Source organism: Plecotus auritus (genome assembly GCF_963455305.1).
Source record: "Plecotus auritus genome assembly, chromosome: 1".
In the NCBI taxonomy this organism is placed as follows: Eukaryota; Metazoa; Chordata; class Mammalia; order Chiroptera; family Vespertilionidae; genus Plecotus; species Plecotus auritus.
The window spans coordinates 6,504,087-6,527,937 of NC_137770.1; the positions used below are offsets into that span (position 1 = coordinate 6,504,087).

The following is a 23,851-nucleotide window of genomic DNA, read 5'->3' on the forward strand; positions in this document are numbered from 1 at the left end:
TCTGCAGACGAGAAGCCCAGGCTCAGAAAGACGCTATCTTGGCCAAGCGCAGAAGAGTGGGACTAGGATTCAAACTCCCTTCTGCCCAGTTCCAGGGCCCAGCGCGTGGACCCTGTGGCAGAGTTGGCAGACCAAGCAAGTGGGGTCACCAGGCCCCTGGTCCTCCCGTCTGCGAACAGGCATGCCAGGCCCAGGAAAGCCCTGCTGGCCACCCTGACGGGCTGGGCTCAACAGCCCGGGGCGGGGGTGCGGGGGGGCCACTAAGAGTCTTGGACTTGGGTTCAAGGCTGGTTCCAGCACCAACCAGCTGGGTAACCTCAGGCCTCAGTTTCTCCTTCGGGCCCACGCGGAGAAATGATTGTGAACGCTCAGGGGTTCCGCCGCCCCGCCCTCTGGGGTGGGTCTGGACGTGGTCACGTGCAGGAGCACCAGGTCCACCCGCCCCCCAACCCCGCCCCGCCCCGCCCCGCCGCCGATCCCCACGCCCTCCGCACAGTTGCTGTCTGGAGCGGAGAGCGAGAGCGCTGAGCCAGCTTAGGGCGCGATCGAGCTGGGGACGCGCCGCCGCGCCGGGACTGCTGAGGCCGGCGCCCACCGTAGCTGCGGATCCGGGACGCCTGTGCGCTGCTCGGCCGCTCCCGGCAGCTGTGCACCGGCCGGGCCCGCAGCAGCAGCGAAGACTCGGGCGCGGGCGGCAGAGGCGGCCCCGGCAGCCGACACCATGGATCTCTCCTTCATGGCCGCGCAGGTAACGCCTGCTCCGCGCGCCCAGGCCACCAAGTTTGGGCAGGCTCCGGGCTGTGGTCTCGCCTTTCTCACCGGTGCTGAGCCGCCGGGAGGGTCCAGGCCGGGCTGTGGCGCCAGCCTGGGATCCAAGTCCCGGTCCTTTGTCCAGCGCCGGGCATCCCCACCTGGTGCGCGCGTCCCGGATGGACAGCTCGGTCTACGGGGGTGGGCGGACCGTGTGCGCAGACCTCACTGGGTTCCCTGTTCCCAGGCTGCAAAGGGCCTGGGCAGTACGTGTCGCCCCCCCCCCCTGTCCACCCCCCAACCACCACCTGCTGTTGGGGGGGGGGTGGTGACCCTGGAGCCCTTCAAGGCCGAGCAGCCCAGATGTGTGCCTCTGGGTGGCGAGCAACCTCGCTCTTCCCCATTCTGTATCTTCCAGAGGCGCCACGCAGTCTCAGTTGCCACCACCCCCACCTCCTTTTCTCCTCTAAGCGGAGATCAGAGCAGAGCCCGGAAACTGCTTTGTGACCCGCCAGGCGCCACGCACAGGGATGGTTTTATCCTGTTTGTTTTGTCCCGAGTCTGTAGCCATCAGAGCGCGCGACCATAACTCTTCCCCGATGCAGAACAGGTTGCCCGGCAGGGAACACAGGTGACGTCCCATCGCTTGATCTCTGCTCCCAGAGAACCCCTGGAGCCCTGAGGTCAGGGATCTTTTGTCCGTGCCTTCGGGCTCCTAGCCCAGAACACCCCCCTCACTCACCGCCCCCCCACACACACACACGCTGCTCTAGCTGAGTGACCTTTCTGAGCCCAGGGCCAGTCTGGCTGCAGGGAAGGGCCTCGCTTGGCTGGGAAAATAGGTCCCGATGTACCAATTCAGGAGCTCAGAGGCAGGAAGGCCACCGAGGCTCCCTCTGTGCTGCTGTTTCATTTTGCAGGGGTGGCGTTTGAGGGGACACTTTTCTTTCCCCCCAAACTTCGCGGTGGTGGAAGCCAGTTTAAAAAGTAACAGTAAAGCCCGGCAGGCGTGGCTCAGTAGTTGAACGTTGACCTATGAACCTGGAGGTCATGGTTAGATTCCTGATCAGGGCACAGGCCTGGGTTGTGTGGGCTCGATCCCCAGTGGGGGGCGTGCAGGAGGCAGGTGATCCATGATTCTCTCTCATGATTGACATTTCTATCTCTCCCTCTCCCTTCCCCTCTGGAATCCATAAAGGTACATATATTTTTTAAAGTAACAGTAAAATCCAGGCTGAAGGGACAGAGAGTCCCCAGAGGCAGGCATGGAAGGAGGCAGAAGCCCCAAATTGGCTCCAGAGAACCCAAAGCCAGTTCCCGGCAGCCCCTGGACAAGTTTTCCATGATGCTGATTGCTCCCAGGAGCGCCGCTGGCCTTTTCCCCACTGAGTCCTCTGTCTCCGGTTTCTAAACCCACGTTTAAAATATTGTCGCGTGGACATCATCTTCCACGGTGGTGCCTTCAGCTACCTGGTGACAGGCAGCATCCGTGGGTTTCTTTCTGGAGGATCCAGGAGCTCCCCTTCGGGTCCCCCTGAACAGCTGGCATTTCTGTGGTTAAAAAAATAAATGGATCTCTGCAAACCCTGGGGCTGGCTGGAGCATCTTGAGTTGCTATGGTAACAGGACAAAATAAACAGAGGGATTTTGAGCACCTTCTGCACAGAGACTTGGTTCCTTTTTGTTTGCACTCCCGGTTTCAGTGGCACATTTATTCCACGCTTAGCCCTGGACGTGGGGCAAGGAGCAGTGTCACCCAAAGGGGAGACACCCTGGGGTTTATGGAGCACCCGCTGCGAGAGGCCCCGGGCACGTGCGCGCTTCCTTACAGGGAATCCTGGGACCCAGGCGCTGCGCCCTCCTCTGACAGGTCAGGAGATCAAACGTCAACACGATCCAATCATTTTCCGTGAGGACGGGAAGAGCTGGGTTTCAAACCTGGGTCTGGGGAGCTAAGCTGATGCTCACCCAGATTTCCACCTCGTTGCTTCACCATGGGACACAGTACAAGGCACAGGGCAGACATATTTAGGATGGGTCATCTCTCCTTGTGGTCCACGGGGCGCGTTCTGGTGCTGCCCTGTCCCATGGGGCAGGAACTCTTACTCCTTTCTCTGGAGCGTTAACAGCGCGTGGCCAGCGTGCTCTGGGTGTGCAGTGACCTCCAGGTGTGGGTGACCGAGGCCCTGTCCCCGCACATCAGCAGCGAGCCGTGTGACGGAGAGGTGGTAGCACCTCCATCCACGTGCTCAGCAGATGTTGAGTCCCTGCCTTGGGCCAAGCTCTGTGTCAGGCTTGGGACGGGGATGCCGGGGCAGAGTTGCATTCTGGGTACTCCCAGGTATTGGAGAAATGATGAGCCGGGCCATCCCCAGCAGGGGTGACCAAGGTGGCTGGCACGTAGTAGGTCCTGTATCTGTTAGGTGCTTGGATGAGGGCCAGACAAGATGCACGAGCATGAAAAGCCATTCTCAGGAACAGGCGGTGAATTTGAGGTGCCAGAGGCTCTCCTCCCACACACCTGCATCATCGGGACTGTGCGGATGCAGGCCCTGATGGAGGAGAGCGGGTAAGGTTCCCTGCGGGCCCGGGAATGAGGGCGTTCTAGGCAGAGGCAGCAGGAGGGAGGCCCAGCCTGTACTCTGGGTAGGGGCGCAGGGAGCTGGAAGAGAGGGCTGGGGCCGGGTCACCGAGGCGCCAGCAGGTGGGGTGAGACGTTCACTTGAATCCGTGGGCAGTGGGGGCCACTGCAGGTCACGGAGCAGAGACTGGTGGAGGCTGGAGCAGCGGTTGGGGAAAGCCTTAGCCATAGAGCTGCGGTCGCCAACCCGTGGTCCGTGGACAACTGGTGGTCCGTGAGGTCCGAAAGGTTGGCGACCGTGATTTAACCAGGGACCCCCACGGGTCAGCTGCCTAGAGGACCAAGTGGAAGGGCTGGGTGGAGTCAGGAGCGCACACCAGTTTGACGGACTGATTGAGCCAAAGAACCCAGACCCGAGTGAACCCCAACCCAAGCCTCCTCCCCTTCAGAATGTTGTGAAGTGTGTTTCCTGTCTGTGGCTTTAAAAGGCCCAGGGGCCCAGCTGGCCTGGCTCAGTGGCTGAGCGTCGACCTATGAATCAGAAGGTCACGGTTCGATTCCTGGTCAGGGCACATGCCCTGGTTGTGGGCTCGATCCCCAGTGGGGGCATGTGCAGGAGGCAGCCGGTCCATGATTCTCTCTCATCACTGATGTTTCTGTCTCTCTCTCCCTCTCCCTTGCTCACTGAAATTAGTAAAAATGATGTGGGGTTTTTTAAACCCAGGGGATATAAGCTATTTCAGAAAGATTTCCCTCTCAAAAGCCAGGCATTACAGAGACACCCCTCTTGGAAGTACAGGGTGCACATCATTATCCGGCAAATCCTCTTAGGCTGTGCGTCCTCCGTGCTGCGGCCGCTGGGTGTATAGGTCCAGCTGTGTTCGGTTTAGAGGCGGCTGTGGCACTGGAGCTGTGAAGACTCGGCTCTCGGACCCCACTCACCCTGAGCCCTGGCGGTGCTCAGCCACCTCCTCCAGGCTGGACACACCCAGCCTCCCCCCGACATACCCAGCCCCCCCACACACACAGTCCCCGGGTCCCTGGAGACTCCGGAGGGTTGGGCAGTGAACAGGAGTGTCTGTTTCTCTGTGGCCTGCGGTGGTCAGGAGGCAGGCTAGCCAGACCCCAGGGGGCTGGAGAACCACAGACTCTGGGGACTGAGCCCCAAATCCTTGTGTCATTGGTGGGTAGCCCCTCTCCACAGACGGCCTCCTTCATTCCTTCCCTCCCTCCTGGAAGTGCATGCTGCCCCCGCATCAGTGGGGGGATCTCATCCTTTCCCCCCAGATCCGCGCTGGCCTGGCTTCCTTGACCAGAAGGCCGTGGAGTGACGGGGGACCCCGGGGGTAGCTGGTAGGAAGCCTGCAGCTCCCTCTGGGGACTCTTGGAATGCTCGCTCTGAGGGAGTCCACCATCACACAAGGAATGCGACCTCCACGCTGCAGGAAGGGGATGAACACGTAAGGAGCCTACTGTGTGCTGGGCCGGCGCGGGGGGCGGGCCCCAGGGGCCAGGAGTGCCGCTCCCGTTTTCCTGTTTGTAGCGCCCTGCAGAGCAAGCACGCCACGGCACGAAACCCAGGCTTGTCCCATCTTGCACTGTCCCCAGCGGCTCGCCTGGACCCAGGAGTGCCAGCTGCTGCGGCCACTGGACCCCCCTGGGAGCGTCTAAGCGTCCTCCTGCCCGGCCCACTCCAGACACTCCCTCGGAGTGTTCCTTCCCACGCCCCAGTTGATTGCAGCGTTCGGGCAGGGCTGAGACCGGAGCTTAAACCCTTGGCAAAATGGCAATTCCATGTAGTCAGCCTACTATGTACCCGCTGGCGAGACAGCTAGCTCCCTGCGTTACGGAGGAAGAAGCACCGGGGGACACGGGTGGGGGGAGGAGGCGGGCGGGAGCGGTGGGATCACTGCCTGCAGGATCAGTCCCTGCAGGGCTGCCCCCTCCCCTCGCGGGACAGGGCAGATCCGTGGCCCTCTGGTTCCTTTTAGGTCATAAAAGTCATGCGGTCCCTGGAAGCCACCCCAGCATCCATTCAGCTCCTTCAGATAGTGAGGGCCAGGATGACAGAACCTGGGAACTTGCTCCCAGATTAAGGTTCTCCCTCCCTCCAGACCACACCTGCCGCAGGTGGGAAACCTGTATCGGGTGGTACCTTTACTGCCCCCGCCCCCCGGCACAGACAGGAGGAGATGGAGGGCCAGGGTGGCTCGGCCGCGAGGCAGAGGGGCCAGGAGGGGAGCCCTATCTGCTAACCATTGGGCCATCCTACGTGTCACCTACCACCTCGAGGAGCAGTCCAGGTGCTGTTGGGGGGGGGGCGTGATTAACCAGGGACCCCCACGGGTCAGCTTCAGGACTTCTGGATCCTGCTAGGTACACAAAGCGTTGGGTTTGTGTGCATTTTAAACAAGTCGTTAGAGAGTTCTGCATTCATTTCCTGGGGCTGCTGAAGCAGGGGACACAAACTGAGAGACTTAAACAGCAGACGTTTGATCTCTCCCAGTTCTGCTGCTGGAAGTCGGAATCCAGGTCCACAGGGCCGAGGTCTCTGTGGGCTGCAGGGGGGCGCGCACTCCATGCCTCTCTCCTAGCGCCATAGCATTGCCGGCGGCCCTCGGCCTTCCTGCTCGGAGACACAGCCCTCCAATCTCTGCCTCCATCGGCGCTCGGCGCTCTTCCTGTGCGTCTCTCTGTCTCGTCTCTTCTTCTCAGGAGACCAGCCCTGCTGGATTAGAGCCTTTAGACAGGGGTCCTCAAACTTTTTAAACAGGGGGCCAGTTCACTGTCCCTCAGACCGCTGGAGGGCCGGACTATAGTTTTAAAAAAACTATGAACAAATTCCTATGCGCACTGCGGGCCCGGGACGCGTCGGCTGCTAAGCAGGACAGGCAGCGGCACCCGGCGGGCTGGATACATGTCCTCGGCGGGCCGTAGTTTGAGGACGCCTGCTTTAGAGCCACCCTCATGACTCATCTCAGCTCCGTGATATCTGCAGAGACCCCATTTTCAAAGGTCACGTTCAGAGGAGTTAGGACGTCGCTTGTCTTTCTGGGAGAGACAGTTCAACCCATATCAGGGTCTGGCCACTGGTCTTAGAGAAGCAGTAGGCAGATCACTCGTCCAAGCCTCAGTTTCATCACCTGTGAAATGGGGACAGAATTCAGAAAATGTTTCCCGTGAGCCAGGCCCTCCCTGCTTGGAGTGCTGGGGACCAGGGGGTCACAGGCCCTGCTGTGCGCCCGATCCATGACAGGTGGAGGTCAACCCAGGTGTCCTGGGAGCCCGGAGGAGGCACCAGCCCAGCTCCCGGGTCAGGGAAGGCTCCTGGAAGTGTGAACTGGGCTGAGTTTGCAGGACGCACAGCCGATAAATACAGAGAGGCGTTCCATGCAGAGGGAATGCATGCGCACAGGCTCAAAGTGGACCTGGGCTGGGAAGAGTGTCTCCTGTTGGGGGTGGGGGTTGGAGATACCCATGTGGTTGGGCCAAGGGTGGGGAAGGGGCGGGAGATGAAACCAGGGAGCTGGGGGCCAGGCAGGTGACTCCATGGGCTGGAGCAAGGGGTGAGGCTGAGCAGGGCCTGGCCCGGAGGGGGCGCGCAGCCCTGAGCCCAGCTCCGCTCCGCCCTGCAGACACACAGGCCCGGGCTGCGGCTTCTTCCCGGATTTCCCGAAAACAGAAAGTTGTGCACGCAGTCTGGATTTTCACATCCTGGCAACTAATTAATTTCTTTTAGCAAACCAGCCAGCCGTGATGTGAGCTGTTCCAACTAATTAATTTCTTTTAGCAAACCAGCCAGCCGTGATGTGAGCTGTTCCAACTAATTAATTTCTTTTAGCAAACCAGCCAGCCGTGGTGTGAGCTGTCCGGTTACTTAGCGGCGTATAGCAGTAATCTGTATTGTGCGGGACCCGAACCGGGGCGGGACACGGTGCTCTCCACTGGGTTTCGTCCTGGTCCTGCGCGTGTCCCAGAGGCGGCCGCGGGGTCTCTGCACTCCTGTGGCCCCGCCTCCCTCCCTGAAGCGTTCCCGGGTGGACAGACGCTGCAGAACTCCTTACGACCGGCCTTGGGAGTCCCGGTGTCGCTAACTTCGCTTTCTTTTGGTCAAGGGAGTGCTGAGGCTTGGGGGGCTGAGGGTGGGGGGCGAGATCAGATCTCATCTTTGAAGTGGGAGCAGCGTGGAGTCCAGGAGGGAGGGAAGGAATGGTGGCAGCCAGCTTTGGGGACTGGCTGCTCTGTGGCCTCAGCCGAGCAGGGGTGTGGGCCGGGGCTGCGGTGTCATCTCTAGAGACTGGACAGCGGTGGATGGAGCTGGACGGAATCTCGTCGTAAACAGCCAAGTCTGGAGAGAAGTAAGTTATCGCGAAGGAGGTGGCCACACCTTTGTTAGGCTGAACATAGGAGGCTGCCGATAGTTGACCATTTTGACCCCCAAAATGGCAATTCCATGTGGTCAGCCTTCTGTGTACCCCCTGGTGAGACAGCTCCCTGCATTATGGAGGAAGAAGCGCTGGGGGACACGGGTGGGGGGAGGAGGCGGGCGGGAGCGGCGGGATCACTGCCTGCAGGAGACATCTGAGGAGGCTTCCTGGGTTTGAAGAGCGGGCACCCCTCCCCGCCTCTCCCCTCAGCCCTGCTCTTAGAACCCTGGCCCTGCTGGTGGGAGGACATGGTCACCCCTGGACCGTTATGTGGACACAGGGTGGGTCTTTCTGAAAGACAACATGTGTGGTCTCAGCATAGCCAGTACCTCCCCCCAGCCCCCCTTTCTCCATCTCTCCCTCCCTCTGGCTCTTGGGAAGCTCACAGCTAATTTGCATTTTAATCATTTTCACGAGGGAAGGAAAACACAGAAGACATCTGCTGAAGGGATTGTGCTCTTGGAATGGTCCTGCCGACACACGGGGGCTGTGGGATCATTCCCAGGTTTCTGCAGGAAAGCAGCAGGGCTGTTTCCTCCCAGGGGGACCCAGCACTCCCCAGAAAACAGAATCCTACAGAGTCTAGCAAATCTGCTGCTCAGAGAATGTTTCCCCAGCCAGGGACTACTCCTTTTTCTTAAAGCAAGCGTTATCTTTACAATACAAATTGTCTGTTCTCTCAAATGTTTTTAACGGAAGGGCCTTCTTGCACTTCCAAGTCCCCGTTGAAAAGATTTAAATATTTTATCACTAGAGGCCCAGTGCACAAAATTCGTGCATGGGTAGGGTCCCTAGGCCTGGCCAGTGATCAGGGCCAATCTGTGGAGCGACCAGTGGGGCAATTGGGGGGCCCCCCACTGGCACCCGCCTTGGCTGGCCTGGGGCCTGCGGGCTTGGGGCAGCTCCTGCACTGAGCATCTGCCCTCTGGTGGTCAGTGTGTGTCATAGTGACTGGTGGTTCCACACCGGTAGTTCCACTGTTCAGTCAATTTGCATATTAGGCTTTTATTATATAGGATTCTAATTATCCCGGCCTCGGGAGAGAGTACATGTTTGGAGGGGTGTGAGGAGCAGTTAAGAAAAAAGTAAAACTCTTCAGTGCTTTTTGTGGACCAGATTTTCAGATGGTGTTTTAAGAGCCAAGGCCAGGCGTCCTCAAACTACGGCCTGCGGGCCACATGCGGCCCGCCGAGGACATTTATCGGGCCCGCCGGGTGCCACTGCCTGTCCTGCTTAGCAGCCGACTTGTCCCGGGCCCACAGTGCGCATAGGAATTTGTTCATAGTTTTTTTTAAAAACTATAGTCCGGCCCTCCAACGGTCTTAGGGACAGTGAACTGGCCCCCTGTTTAAAAAGTTTGAGGACCTCTGGCCAAGGCTTTCTGTCTTACTTGCAATAATTGTATCCCACAGAGCTAAGAAAACTGGAGCATCTGGAGGCGGATTGCAAGTCTCCAATTAAAAACTTGAGTGTGTTTTAGAGCAGCGGTCGCCAACTGGTGGTCCGCAGACCACTGGTGGCCTGTGAGGTCTGAAAGGTTGGCAACCGCTGTTTTAGAGCACTCACTATGTGCTCAGGCCTGCTTTGGAGGGGGGTCTGAACCCCACCTTCTGCTACTCTGAGATGATGGAAACCCACCTCTGTTCATTCTCGCTCCATTCTATCCCCTCAAGATGTCCCTCTATTTTCTTATCGTAGCTGCCATGTATCAAATACTGAGGGGTACCAGGCAGGCCCGCTGTTGAGCCATTCACAGAATCTCACTAAATCCTTGCGAGCTCCGTGGAATAGACAATTTTAAGACCCGTTTTATAGATGAGGGATCTGAGGCTTAGAGAGGCAGAGGCACTGGCCCAGGACACACAACTAAAATTCAAACAGATCTCTGTGCCACTTCAGCTTATTTTTTAAATCTAATCTGACAATCTCTACCTCCTGGTTGGAATATTTAAACCATTTACATTTAATGTGATGTGTTTCTGCAATTGGGTTTAAATCTACTGTCTCACTGTTTGTTCGCTTTATTGGTCCCATTTGTTCTTTGTTGTGTTTTTTTCTCTTTTCCTGCCTTCTTTTGGGTTGAGAAATTTTTATTTCATGCTATATCCTCTATTGACTTATTAGCTATAACTCTTCATTTTGTTATTTTAGTGGATGATTTGAGGTTTAGAGTTTATGTCTTTGTTTTATCATAACCTATCACAAATGATATTGTTTCTCTTCACATATAGTGCAAGGACCTTATCATAATACTAGAGGCCTGATGCACGAAATTCGTGCGAGAGTAGGCTGTCTGGATCCCTCCCTCGCAGCCACGGGTGGCTGCCTCGATCCCACACTGCAGCCCCGGCTTCATCCGGAAGGACGTCCGGTCTAATTAGCATATTATGCTTTTGTTATTATAGGTATGTCTATTTCTCCTCTCCCAGCTTCTGTGCTATTGTTACAGATTTCACTTCTACATATGTTATTAACCTTACACTACGTTATTATGTTTATTAAAAGTCAATTATCTTTTAAAGAGATTGAAATAGTAAGAAATAAATCTTATATATTTCCCCCTGTGATTATTTCCAATGTTCTTGACTCCATTGTGTAGATTCAGATTTCCACACGGTAGTATGTTTTTCCTGACCAACAGACTTTAACGTTTCTAGTAATGCAGAAGTGCTGGTGATGGATTCCTTCAGCTTTTATATACCTGGGAAAAAACTTTTTTTGGCTCTTATTTTTGAAAGGTTTTTCGGTGTTTTGTTTTTTTTTGTCTTTTTTGTGCTTTTTTGTTGTTGTTACTGGGCATCAAATCTAGGTTGACAGTTTGGTTTTCAGTACTTTGCAGATCTTACTCCACCGTCTTCCCGCTTGCATTGTTGCCCGTGAGAAATCTGCCATCGTCCTTATTTTATTCCTCCGAGCTCAGTGTGTCTTTTTTTCCTTTGGCTGCTTTTACGGCGTTCTCTTTAGGGACTTTGAGCATGTTGACTATATGTGCCTTCGTGTCCTTGTCTTCATGTTTCTTGTGCTCAGGGTCTGGGAACTTCCTGTACTTTTGGAAATTTTTCTGTCTTTCTCCCCCTCCTTCTCCCCAGGTTTAATGAGATATAATTGACATATAACATCGTATAAGTTTAAGGTATTCAACATAACGATATATTGATACATTGCAAGGCTCTGTGCTGTGACCACCCTGTGGGGGCGGTGCTATCTATCACACGCCCATTTCACAGAGGAGGAAACTGAGGGTCTGGCCCGAAGTCCCCCCAGGTGGCAGCAATAAGACCAGGCTGGGTCATGGCTAGTTGAAGTGAGCGGTGGCGGTCAGGGTGTGGGAAGCAGCCTGCTGGGGGGCTGGCGGAGGGACTGTCCTGACAACAGTGGGCCAGATGTCGGGCCCTCTGGCTTCGGGCCCTTTGGGGATGAACCCCTCCAGGGCTGGGGAGCGAAGGTGCCCAGACCACAGAATGACCAGGCTGATGCCGCAAGGGCCTTTGTGCCAAACTCCGTCTTCATTCTTTGAATCACCGACATCTGTCTGAGGAGGAGTAAGTCCTGCCAGCGGCACAGCACGCACCTGCAGAGGGCTGGGCAGACGGCAGCAGCTCCTCTCCCGCCGGCGTGGCTGCCACGCTGGAGCTGGAAGGAGAATATCGAGCTCATGAGCCCACAGTGTGAGCCTGTTTCTTCCAGGGCGTGCACATCGGGAAGGAGTGACAGTACAGACACCGCCACCGGCGACCGCTACCTCTGCCGATCGTGGCAGCACTGGGACGTGTGGCAGCTTGTTAAATTCTTACCCACCTGGTGCAGGGCCCCGTGCCAAGCCTTGAGCTCATTTTTTTTTTTATGTCTGTCGGCTCCTGAGTCCTCATAGCATCCCAATGCGGGAGGTGATATCAGCCCGTTTTACAGATGAGAAAAGCCAAGGCTCAGAGAGGGTGATGGATCGGTCCACAGTCACACAGCTCCTTGGGAGCCAAATCACACGTGGAACACAGATAGCCCAGTAACTCGCCCTGCACTTCCTCTCTGCTGGATCCATGGGTTCGGTTTTCTCTGTCACCACTGAGCATGTGTGCGGTTGCACCATATTTCAGGCCGTAAGTGCACTCGAGGAGCTGTTTGCTTTAAATCTTTGACAGCAAGCAAATTGGTAGGGCCGGCCGTCACAGACATCTGGGCTCAGTGATAGATATGAGTGAGTGAGTGTGTGTGTGTGTGTGAGTGTGTGTGTGTAACACTGTGTTTCCTTCTAAGTAGAGCTCATTAGCCGCCGTGTAACCCATATATAACAGATGGTGGGTGAGCAAGGTGCATAGGAAGAATCGCCTCAGCATGATTCCACGGCGTTCTCGCTAATCCTCCACAGGACGATTATCCTCCTGCTTCATCTCTCTCTCGGAAGCACCTCCCTCCTCCACTCCCCCGGGTAAATCCTCTCTCCCGCTGCCCTGGGCCTTCAGCGTGGTTTGAAGTCAAAAGCCCTGGCAGGCAGCTTTCATCTGCTCCCCGCTTCTCCAGCAAGTCACCCACTCTGCCCACTGTGCCCACATCATCTCTGACCTCCCAGCCCACCGCGGGGCAGGCGGGGTGCTGGCCCAGGTCAGGGGAGGACCCGGGCTTGGGTGAGCTAGCATGTCCGTGGCTGCCCCGTCTGTGGGGACAGCCCCTGCCTTGGCACCTGGCTGAACCCCAGCCCCCACCTTTCCCCTTCCACCCTGTGACGAGCATCACAGTCTCAGATTGTTCCCAGTTAATTAGGAGAGAAAAGCCAAAAAGACCAGTGGATCTTGGTATCGCCCTTGGTGTGTCCTCTCTTCTTTCTCCCCTGCTGTGCAAAAGCTGGCAGCACCACCCCAGCCGCCGCGTGCAGCGTGCAGTGTGCAGCGTGCAGTGAGCAGCGAGCAGCGTGCAGTGATCAGCATGCATGTGCAGTGAGCAGCATGCATGTGCAGTGTGCAGCGTGCAGTGAGCAGTGTGCAGCATGCAGTGAGCAGCATTCTCGTGCAGCGAGCAGCGAGCAGCGTGCAGCGAGCAGCGAGCAGCGAGCAGCGTGCATGTGCAGCGTGCAGCGTGCAGCATTCTCGTGCAGTGTGCAGCGTGCAGTGTGCAGCGTGCAACGCTAACCCTCTGAGACACCAGGGCTGTCCTTTCCGATGGGAAAGGAGGCCTTTCAACCTCCACTTAGGAGACTCCCGCTCCCGGCTCCCTCAGCCGCTGGGGAGCGTCAGGGGCCTCTCAGGGCCCGCTCCGTGGGCGCCCCCTTGCCAGGCCCCCGGGGACAGGCCCAGACCCCTTTTCCAAGCTGAAGCGGACCGGGGTTTCCCACAGAGGATCGCAGTGCGCTCTCCGCTCCACTGCAGGGCTGTCAGCACGACCCCCAGTGCCTGGGCTCGTTAGCCTCCGGGGCCCTCCCATCTCTTTGCTTCTGAGATGATTTCTCTCCAACAGGCAGGGTTCCGTGGAGCACAGTGCAGGCTTGTTTTTTTTTTTAAAAAAAATATTTATTTTTATTGATTTCAGAGAGGAAGGGAGAGGGGGAGAGATAGAAACATCCGTGATGAGAGAGAATCATTGATCAGCTGCCTCCTGCACGACGCCCCCCACTGGGGATGGAGCCCGCAACCCAGGCATGTGCCCTGATTGGGAATGGAACCGTGACCACCTGGTTCCTGGGTCGAAGCTCAACCGCTGAGCCACCCCCGGCCAGGCTGCCTGCATCTTCTTAAAGGACAGCTGCTGACGTGTAATAGACACAGGACTGCCTGAGCTCATGCGGTTCCTCCAAGTCCCCGTGGAACCAGGACCCAGATCAGAACTAGCCAGCCCTCCAGCCCCCCACCCGGAACCCCCTCCTGCCTCTTCCCAGATTGCACCGTCCCCCCAGGGGCAACTGGTATCCTGATCTGACGCCAGTTTTGCCTGTTTTTGAGCCTCATAAAAACCAGGCCTTCCCAGCCTGCACACCATCGACGCTACCGTGGTAACCAGCTGGTTATGGGAAAGGTGCAAAGAGGGACCCAGGCAGGGGTGGGGGGCTCGTCCGTCGTTTGGGCAGCTTCACTGGGAAGCTGCAACGTTGCACTCCCCAGAGAGCCACGGCCTGTGCCCCGCAAAACACTGGGACCCAACCAAGGGAAGACAGACATATGCCCAGTAATGTTGGGGTGACAGCGAGCAGGCACCTGCCTGTCAGTCACACCTGGGAACAAAGATCATTGGCCAGATTCGGCATGGCCACAGGGAAATTTGGGGATAAAGGAGCTCCCCCTCTCTCTCCCTCTCTCCCTCTCCCTCTCTTTCCCTCCTCTCTCTCTCTCTCTCTCCTCTCTCTCTCCTCTCCCTCCCTCCATCCCTCCCTCTCCCTCCCTCCCTCTCTCTCTCTCTCTTTCTCTCTCTCTCTCTCCCTCCCTCTCCCTCCCTCCCTCCCTCCACTCCCTCTCTCCCTCTCTCTCTCTCCCTCTCCCTCACTCCCTCTTCTCTCTCTCCCCCTCTCTCTCTCTTCTCTCCCTCCCTCTCTCTCTTCCCTCCTCTCTCTCTCTCCCCCCTCCCTCTCTCTCTCCCTCCTCTCTCTCTCCCTCCCTCCCTCTTTCCTCTCTCTCCCCTCCTCTCTCTCTCTCCCTCCCTCTCTCTCTTCCCTCCTCTCTCTCTCCCCCTCCCTCTCTCTCTCCCTCCTCTCTCTCTCTCCCTCCTCTCTCCCTCCCTCTCTCTCTCCCCCTCTCTCTCTCTCTCTCCTCCTCTCTCCCTTCCCTCTCTCTCTCTCCCTCTCTCTCTCCTCTCTCTCTCTCTCTCTCTCTCCTCTCCCTCTCCCTCTCCCTGTCCCCTGTCCCTCTCTCTCCCTCCCTCCCTCTCTCTCTCCCTCTCCTCCTCTCTCCCTCTCCGCTCCCTCTCTCCCTCCTCTCTCCCTCCTCTCTCCCTCCCTCTCTCCCTCCTCTCTCTCCCTCCTCTCTCTCTCTCCCCTCTCTCTCTCCCTCCTCTCTCTCTCTCTCCCTCCTCTCTCTCTCTCTCCCTCCTCTCTCTCCCTCCTCTCTCTCCCTCCTCTCTCTCTCCCTCCTCTCTCTCTCTCTCTCTCTCTCTCTCTCTCTCTCTCTCTCTCTCTCTCTCTCTCTCTCTCATTAGTGGCTTCCTCTTGGCTTCCTTGCATTCGCCCCTGTTTCCTCCATAGTCACGTGGGCCCCTCGTGCAATGCACTGATAGACGGCGGGGAAAGCCTGGTGCCGTATCGGACCGTGCAGACACAGAAAGGAGATTCGGGACCCTGGCTCTGATCTTCGCCCCGATGGAGGCAGAACGGGACTTCCTCCTCGGCCAGACTGAGGGGAAAGAAACCTTGGAAACCCAGGGGTTGGATTCCACAGAAATGAGAATCACTCGTTCTCCTGCGCAAGTCTCAGAAAATTCTTTTCTTGGGATGTCACAGAATCCCGTGCCAGGAGCAACAGGTGGGACGAGCCCTCCCCCCTCGTTGGCATTGACCTTTGGGGCTGGGTGATTCCGTGTGTCAGGGGCCGTCCCGTGCTCTGTGGGATGGAGAGCAGTATCTCTGGCCTCCAACCACAATTCTTTAAAGAAACCAATTGGCCCTAGCCGGCTCGGCTCAGTGGATAGGACTAAAGGGTCTCAAGGTCAATTCCGGTCAAGGGCACGTACCTTGGTTGCAGGTTCCCTGGTCCTGGTTGGGGAGTGTGCAGGAGGCAACCAATCACTGTATTTCTCTCACATCGATGTTTCTCTCTGTCTCTCCCTCTCCCTTCCACTCTCTCTAAAAATCAATAGAAAAATATCCTCGAGTGAGGATTAACAGCAAAAAATAAAAACAAAAAAATCAGTTGGCCATATTTATCTGACTCTATTTCTGGGCCCTTTTCTCCGCTCCACTGACCTGTGTACCTTCTCTTCTGCCAACACTTCACTGTTGGGATAACGTAGCTTTACAGTAAGTCTGGAAATAAAGTCCTCTGAGTTCATCTACTTGGTTTTTCTTCTTCTAACCATTTTGGCTAGACTTAGTCCTTTGTCTTTGCGTATGTACATTGGAACCATCTTGTCTAGATGTATAAAAACGCCTGCTAGGATTTTGATTCGGGTGGTGTGGAATCCAGACACCAACTGGGGAAAAGCATTCACATCTTAACATCACATCTTCCGGCTTATGACCGTAGTAAACCTCTGCATTTATTTAGATATTCTTTTATTTATTCCATCAATATTTTATTAGGCTATAGATCACATACACATTTGGTTAGATTTATGCTTACTCTTTTATACGTTGGTGCTCTTGTAATTGGGACTATTTGAATTCCAGTTGTTTGTTGCATATGGAAACACCATTCCTATTTTAAGTATGATGTTAGCTCTGAGCTGTTTGTTTATTTGTTGTTTTTGTAGATGTTCTTTATCCGATTTGGGGCGCTCCCTTCCGGGTACGGTTTGCGAAGAGTTTTTACCAGGAACGTGTGTTTAGTTCTGTCACGCGTTTTCTGCATCTGCCGAGTGACCGTGCGTGGCTCCCTCTTATTTCTGCGAGTGTGGTGAATCACAGCAGTTGATTTTTGAGTGTGGAGGCAGCCTGCATCCTTTTTCTGTATCTCTGGATTCTCTTTGCCAGTATCTGTGTCTGCTTTTCGTCTGTGTGGAATCGGGACAGTGATCTGCAGCTTCTTGTCATAGCTTGGATTTCGGCGGCCGGGTGATGCTGGCATCATTAGCACGGTGTGGGAAGTGCTCCATGACATGAGGTGGAAAGTGTCCTCTTCTACTTTCCGGAAGAGACTGTGTAGAATTGGTATGACCCCCCCTCCCTGCCCCCCCTCCCTGCCCCCATCCCCGCCCCCATCCCCGCCTCCAGGAGTCTGTGCTGACCAGTGAGGCAGGAATGAGAGCTGGTGTCTGCTTCTTCCTTGAGGCTCCACCCTCACCTGCAGACCTGGTCAGGGGATCGCCCTGGATGGCCCTTTATCTTCTGGGGAACTTCCACTTCTTTCCTCAGTTCCCAGCAGAATTCATTTAAAATTAACAAGATCCGGCCTGACTGGCGTGGCTCAGAGGTTGAGCTGCAACCTATGAGCCTGGAGGCCCCGGTTCAATCCCCGGTCAGGGCACAGGCATGGGACCTGATCTACTGTAACGGAACCGGTAATGAATCTCCTGGTTCATGGGTCTGACGCTCAACCACTGAGCCACACTGGCTGGGCAAGTATAAATTTTTACCAAATTATGTCCAATGCAACATTTGGGATATACTTACACTAAAAAAATTAGTATTTTGTTGTTTATCCGAAGCTCAGATTTAACTGGGTGTCCAGCTTTTTCTTTGAGGTGCAGGGGTCCTCAAACTACGGCCCGCGGGCCACATGCGGCCCGCTGAGGACATTTATCCGGGCCGCCGGGTGCCGCTGCCTGTCCTGCTTAGCAGCCACCTCATCCCGGGCCCGCAGTGCGCGTAGAAATTTGTTCATAGTTTTTTTTGTAAACTATAGTCCGGCCCTCCCACGGTCTGAGGGACAGTGAACTGGCCCCCTGTTTAAAAAGTCTGAGGACCCCTGATCTAAGGGTTTATCTGACGACCCTCGCCCTCCAGGCTTCCACCTTTGGGCATCTGTGACCGACAGCTGCCGTCGCAGGGCCTGGCAAGGACTTCTGAGCACTGGCCTTGACCCTGGGGATCACTCCCTAGGGGCCGAGGCTCAGCGAGGGGGCACGGCTCCGGTGGGGCCAGAACCCTGGTCTCCTGGCTCCTAGGAGGCCAGGAACAAGACCCATGTTTTCACTCCCGTGCCAATTTAACGGTATGACCCACAGCCCAGGGACACACGATGCCCGTTGTGGCCGGGCTGCAGCCGTGCCAGGGCCTGCCGGGGGCTCCTCAGGAAGGAGGTGGACCCAGGGTGAGGCCCGCAAGCCCACCACCCCACCGAGCCCGCGCCCACCAAGGCCCACTCTCTCTCGCTCTGCCTCCTCTGAGGGCTGGTCTGGCTTCGTGCTTTGAAGATTTCCCTTTGAAAGGCTTTTCTGTTCCTTTCTCAGGAGGCACCCAGCTTAGGGGAGGTTTACGTAACCTCCGTCTCCTCGCCTCCTCGGCAGGAACACCTGGGGACCAAAGGCCGCCTCCTTCTGCTGAGCAGCCCTGTGGGGGGCAGGGGAGGACTGCGCGGGGCGGCCTGGCAGGCCGTGTCCCTGGGGTGGGCCGTCCGTCCCGAGCCCCCCCCCCCCCCCCCCGAGGCCCCTGTGACGCTCTCTCTCCTTCTCCGCAGCTGCCCATGATGGGAGGAGCCTTCATGGACTCGCCCAACGAGGACTTCAGCACCGAGTACTCCCTCTTCAACTCCTCCACCAACATCCACGCGGCCTCCGGCGGCCAGGGCCCCCCCGAGGAGCCCGCGCGCTCCTCCAACGACGCCGTCCTGCTGTGGATCGCCATCATAGCGACGCTGGGCAACATCGTGGTGGTGGGGGTGGTGTACGCCTTCACCTTCTGAGGGGCACCCCCACGGCTCACTGCGGGCGAGGCTGGGGCGGAGCGCCCGCTGCTGGCCTGGGGCGCCCCCACGTTCCAGAACCAGGAGTGCCCACCAGGCCAGGGCCCCCCCCAGGGGCAGCCACCGAGCATCTGGAACTGCCCCCAGCGGCCTCATTTCAAATCCCTGCTGCTGTGGTCAAGCCGATCCCGAAGCCCCTGCGTGTGAGTGCCCAGCCCCCCTGGGCACGATGGGGCGAGGCCGCCGGGGAGCAGGTTGGGGACGTCGTGTAACTGCTTCCCAAGAACAAGAGACTCCAGGGGACCGCCCCTTGGGCTCCCAACACAGACATAGTGGGGCGATGGCTCCCCGGCAGCAAATAACCGCCTAGCTCTCTGGTCTCCGTGCCAACTCGTCACGCCTGGGGGCAGGGGGGTGCCGGGCAAGAGCCCCCTCAGAGCCTGAGTGTCCCCAGCCCCCGGGGATATGGGTGGGGGCCGCTCGAAGGGCCTTGGAACGTTCCTTGTGTGACTTGCAAACGACCCCTTTGTCACCCGACACCTGGCCCCTTAGGAGACCCCAAAGCCGCAGGAACCCCAAGGAGGGGAAGGCCGCTGGTGACACGTGGGGTCCGGTGGTGGTGCTCACCTGCTGGAGGGCTTCCTCTTTCTGAAAAGAGGAGCAGGCACCTCCCGACAGGTCTGCCGCCGCTTCCAGGCCCCGCGTGAAGATGCGCGTTGTTGTCCGGGAAACCGCAGAACGTGAGGCAAGCGGGGCTCTGTCCGCCCAGGCACACGGTGGGCGGTGGGAGCGGGTGCGGTTTGCCTGCGGTCCGCCGGCCGGCGTGGAGGGGCCAGGTCCGAGGGACGGCCCTGACAGCTCAGGCTCTCGCTGAGCCCTGCCTCGAGCTGGCTCCTGCCTTCTCAGCCGCCCGCGGCGACAGCATCCGGGGGTCGTGCCAGGTGGGCGGGGCGTTCAGACACCCACACTGTCAAGTTGGTTCGTCTGCCATGTGCTCTGCTGCCGGGGAGGGTCCTCATCCTTAGACGGCGGTGCACCCTGGCCGGTGTGGCTCAGAGGGTACAGCCACTCACCTCTGGGAGGTGAGCACGGAGCTGCCATGGCAACGGGGTTACCAGCCAGACCTCCAGACAGCGTCGGCCCATGGCTGCCGGCCCTTATTGGTCTCATCCGTCACTGCGGCCACGCGGCCACCCGCAGTGCTTAGCTCCGTGCAGGTCAGGGGCGTGGAGAGCTGGCGTGACATTGGAGAGGGATGTCTGGAGCCACTGATAGGGCCCTGCTCTCTGCAACACGGGCCTGGGGCCTGGGGACTGGGGCTCTGATCCTGGGGCCTGGGGCCTGGAACCCTGAGCCTGGGGACTGGGGACTGGGGACTGGGGCCCTGAGCCTGGGGCCTGGGGCCCTGAGCCTGGGGCCTGGGGCCTGGGGCCTGGGGCCCTGAGCCTGGGGCCTGGGGCCTGGGGCCTGGAGCCCGGAGCCTGGGGCCTGGGGACTGGGCCCTGAGCCTGGGGACTGGGGACTGGGGCCTGGAGCCCTGAGCCTGGGGCCTGGGGACTGGGACCCTGAGCCTGGGGACTGGGGACTGGGACCCTGAGCCTGGGGACTGGGGACTGGGGCCCTGAGCCTGGGGCCTGGGGACTGGGACCCTGAGCCTGGGGACTGGGGACTGGGGCCCTGAGCCTGGGGACTGGGGACTGGGGCCCTGAGCCTGGGGACTGGGACCCTGAGCCTGGGGACTGGGACCCTGAGCCTGGGGACTGGGGACTGGGACCCTGAGCCTGGGGCCTGGGGCCTGGGGCCCTGAGCCTGGGGCCTGGGGCCTGGGGCCCTGAGCCTGGGGCCTGGGCTGACTGTCAGCCACGGGGTGCCCACCATCAAGCCCCAGGGCTGCCCATGAGGAAGGCCTTTCTTAAGAGAGCCCAAGGCGGGGGGTCAGAGCTGGGGTGGGGAGACCAGGTGGTGCCACCTTCAGTGGCCGGTGGCACCTCCAGGGCCCATTTAAACCAGCCCTGAGTGTGCAGAGGCCGTTTCCCAAGGTGTGGCCTGGGCCAGCTCTGGCTGCCACGGGAGAAGTTTCCGGCTCCTGGGAGTGGGGCCCTCTCTCTGCCAGGCTGCAGCGGGGAGATCTGGAGCCTGCCCCTCTTTAGAGCCGATCATAGCCTCTTTGTGTGGCCAGAGAAGTCCCCAGAGTCCGGCTTTCCCAGGATGCATGCAGAGGGGAGCCCCGAGGACCCCAAAGGGTGAGACTCAAGCAGCCAGAATTGCTGTGAAGGGTGTGGACGGTCCGGATGGCATGCGGGTTCCGGCCAGGGCTCAGGCCTCCTCCTGCACCCCGCGCCCCCCCCCCTCTCCGAGCAGGGGGCAGGTGCTCTCTCAGGCCCCAGCCTGGGGTTCCCTTTTGGGCTTCTGGGTGAGGGGCCCAGGGCCCCCCTTGACTCGAGGAGCCAGTGCTGAGAAGGAGGGGCTGGCCTCTGCAGGGGCAGTGGCTGCTCGGAGAAAGGGTCCTGTGTTTTCTGGAATGTTCTCTGTGCACATTTTAATGCCGTTTCCCTTTTGCGAGCTGTAGGTGTCCCACGCGGGCGATGTTGGCGTGAGGGGCACCTCGCTGAACAGAGAGCGCCTGCTGTGCGAGGTCGTGAGTCCCGTCCCCGGAGCTTCAGTGGAGAAGCCGGAGGACACGTTAGCCTGGCATGTCCCAAGGGGATGCCACCCCTGTGGGGGCCTGGGCACCGTGACCGCTCTGCCGGCTCCTGCTCTGTCACGCTGCCCCTCCCCCTTTCCATGAGGCCAAGGTCAAGAGGCACATGAGACCCCTGACCCTCTCCACCCCCCAGGAAGAGGTGATCACATCTCCTGTTGGCATCGGCATCGTCGGGGATCCGAGGGAGGGCCGGCTGTCCCTCGGCTGGGGCGGAGACAGGCCATCTGCCGCCTGTTCTAAATGGGCGGCCTGGGCATAGGTTGACTCCTCCCCCCCCACCCCCTGGCCCACCCCCGGGACAGAGGCGCGCGGCCCTCCCGATGCCTCCTGGCTCCTGCCCGGCCGTGGTTCCCGGCCAGAGCAGGCCTCCCTCCACCGTCAGTGGTGATGTTACTAACATGCTCCTCCCCGCTGTTGTCTGTCTGCATCTTCCTTGTGCTGTGTGCTGTGTGCATCTCATCTCCTCCGTCTGGCGCAGGGCAGGAGTGGGGTGCGGAGAAAGGCCTGGTCGTCCTTACTGTCCCACTTTTTCTGCTGCGCAGCTGAGGCCGGCTGTGCCCGGAACCCTCAGCTCAGGAGCTGCGCTTGGCCTCCACGCTGCGGGTGGTACAGGCTGCCTCCCCACCCCCCGCCGGCGTCACCCTGCGTCCACACCCTCCGGACCGAGCCCCTGGAATGGTCTGTCCCAGGCCGGCCTCCGGCTGGGCCACGTCGCCCCCGGAGGAGGGACCTCCCGTGTCTGCCCTGGGGAGGCGGCTGGGTGCGCGTGTTCGTCCGCCCCCAGCCTGAGGGCCTGTAATTCCGGGGAGGGCAGCTGGGGCCACGCAGTAGGTTCGTGGGGAGCTGTCGAGGCCAGACACCTGGCCCAGGCACCCCCTCCCAGCATGCTGGGTGCTCCAGGGGAGCACGGGGTGACCCTGGGTCACCAGCCCAGCCCTGGGACCGGCATCCTGTTCTCTGCCACCTGTCAGCTGCCCCTTCGCCAGCCACGTCCAGGCAGAGGCCCTCTGTCCCCAGAGCAAGTGGGCTGGGCTGACGGGACGGGACGGCCAAGGAGCAGCGCTAAGGGCCAAATGGAGCAGCCAGAGCCAGAATGGCCCAGCTCTCCGCCCCGCCCGCTCCACGGCCCCTGACCTGGTCATTCAGTGAGAGGGGCGGAGGAGGGGAGGGTCAGCGGAGCCCCAGGGCCTAGGGACGGGGTCTCTCCTCTCCAAGCAGAAAGGAGCCCAGGAGCAGAGGGAACCAGGCAGGCGGTCCCTGCGAGGCGCTTCGAGATCCCACTTCTGCATGTCCTTTCCCTTTGGGAGGTGGGGTGCAGGGGACCCCACCCTCCCTGACCCGAGAGACCGAGGAGAGGACGGATTGCCCCACGTGAGAAAACCGGGCTCCCAGGAGCGTGCCGGCGTGGCCGGGATACACACAGTGACCACATCCGTTTTGGAACGGGCGTTTGCGCTGTTTGTTCTGAGTCCCTGTGAAGTTGGCGTTTTTGTCAAGAAACCTAATCAAGGCAGAGGGAGCCCTGGGACGGGTGGACAGGTGGCGGCTCCTGGGAGGTACTGAGTGCACGGCGCGCACCTGAACTTGCTCCTGAACTTGCTCCTGCCCGACCGCTCCATCCCCTCCTCCCGGAGCCCCTCCACGTGCCTGAGCGGCACCCGTGACCAGCGTCTGTCTCATTAGCCGTCTTCCCCCCAACATGAGAGTCGCGCACTGTCCCCACGATCCAGAGGCCTGACTAGGGCCCGGGACTTGGCGCGCGGGGGCCCCCCACCTCTTACCCTCGAGGACACGGAGTCTCTCCCAGAGGATCGGGAGGTTGGCAGGCCCGGTAGGCCAGCAGGAGACCGGGGCCTTGAGCCCGGGGCATCGATCCACAAAGTTTCTGAACTGCGGGGCGGGCGAGTGCTGCTCAACTGGGGACACTTTTGTCCCCGGGGCACCGTGGCAGTGTCTGCAGGAATTCTGGTTTTCACAGCCTGCAGGGGAGGTGGGGGGCGTCTGCTGGGATCCAGTGGGCCGGCGCCGGCGACACAGCAGACCAGTCCCACGACAGAATTCTCTGGCCCCCAAACACCCGTGGTGCCAAGGCTGGGAAACCCGAGGGAGGCCGTCCTATCTCTGATCCCCAAACTGTGGTATTTCCCCCGGGTCCCCTCTGGCCCTTTTGTGAGTCGTTGGACGAGTGTGAGCTCTTCAGAGCAAAGCAGCCACCATGGCTGCTGCCTGGAGTTCAAACAGTCTCAGCTTGGATGGAGAAAACCCCGGGGGGGGGGGGGATGTGGATAGGGGGGCTGAGCCCGTCCCACACCCCTACCTAGTAACGACCCCGAGGGACCTGGCCTCCCGCCAAGGCCTCCGGAAGCAGGCGTATGGGAAAGCCTCGAAGGGGTGGAATGGGGTGCCTGACCGCCTCTGGGCCAACCCACATCTCACTCGTTTCTGACTCTCCTCTCCCCCCCTCCCCCCGTCATAGGCTTCCCCCCTCGTCTCTCTGCACCCTGAAGTTTTACAGAAAATGTGTTCTTGTAACTAGCCGCCCTCCGACACCAGTTCCTCCCCGAGAACCGGAAATGTTTCTGTGTTTTATTAATGTTTTCATAACCAACTTGTACACGTAAGCCGCCTGCTGAATAAAGGGAGGCATTGGAGCCCTGGTTCTCACAGTCCTTGCTGCCTCAGCCCCTGCCCTGCGTCAGGAGATCGAGAGCGTCTTCTGCGGCGAAGAGGCTATTTCTCGCGTGGGTCCCACGGGCTCTTTGGGTTCGGAACATCTGGCTTCCCGGGTGTGAGGCTGGGGCTGTGGCACCTGTCCCTCCGGCTGCCGGCGCTGGTCCTGTCCCGTGGTGGTCTGTTGTGATCATTAAGCGGAAGGAACGTGTCTGAGTCCGCCCTGTGCTTTTTACCCCAGGAG

At 59.0% G+C, this 23,851-nt stretch overlaps 1 protein-coding gene across 1 annotated transcript; it reads left to right on the plus strand.

The window, feature by feature from the left end:
• Nucleotides 1-485: 485 nt before the first annotated feature.
• On the plus strand, nt 486-23,588 carry LOC308255593 (uncharacterized protein C14orf132). Its single transcript, XM_080683282.1, has 2 exons — nt 486-748; nt 18,009-23,588. The coding sequence occupies exons 1-2, from the start codon at nt 722-724 to the stop codon at nt 18,231-18,233; spliced, it is 252 nt and encodes an 83-aa protein (XP_080539408.1). The 5' UTR covers nt 486-721; the 3' UTR covers nt 18,234-23,588.
• Nucleotides 23,589-23,851: the final 263 nt, after the last annotated feature.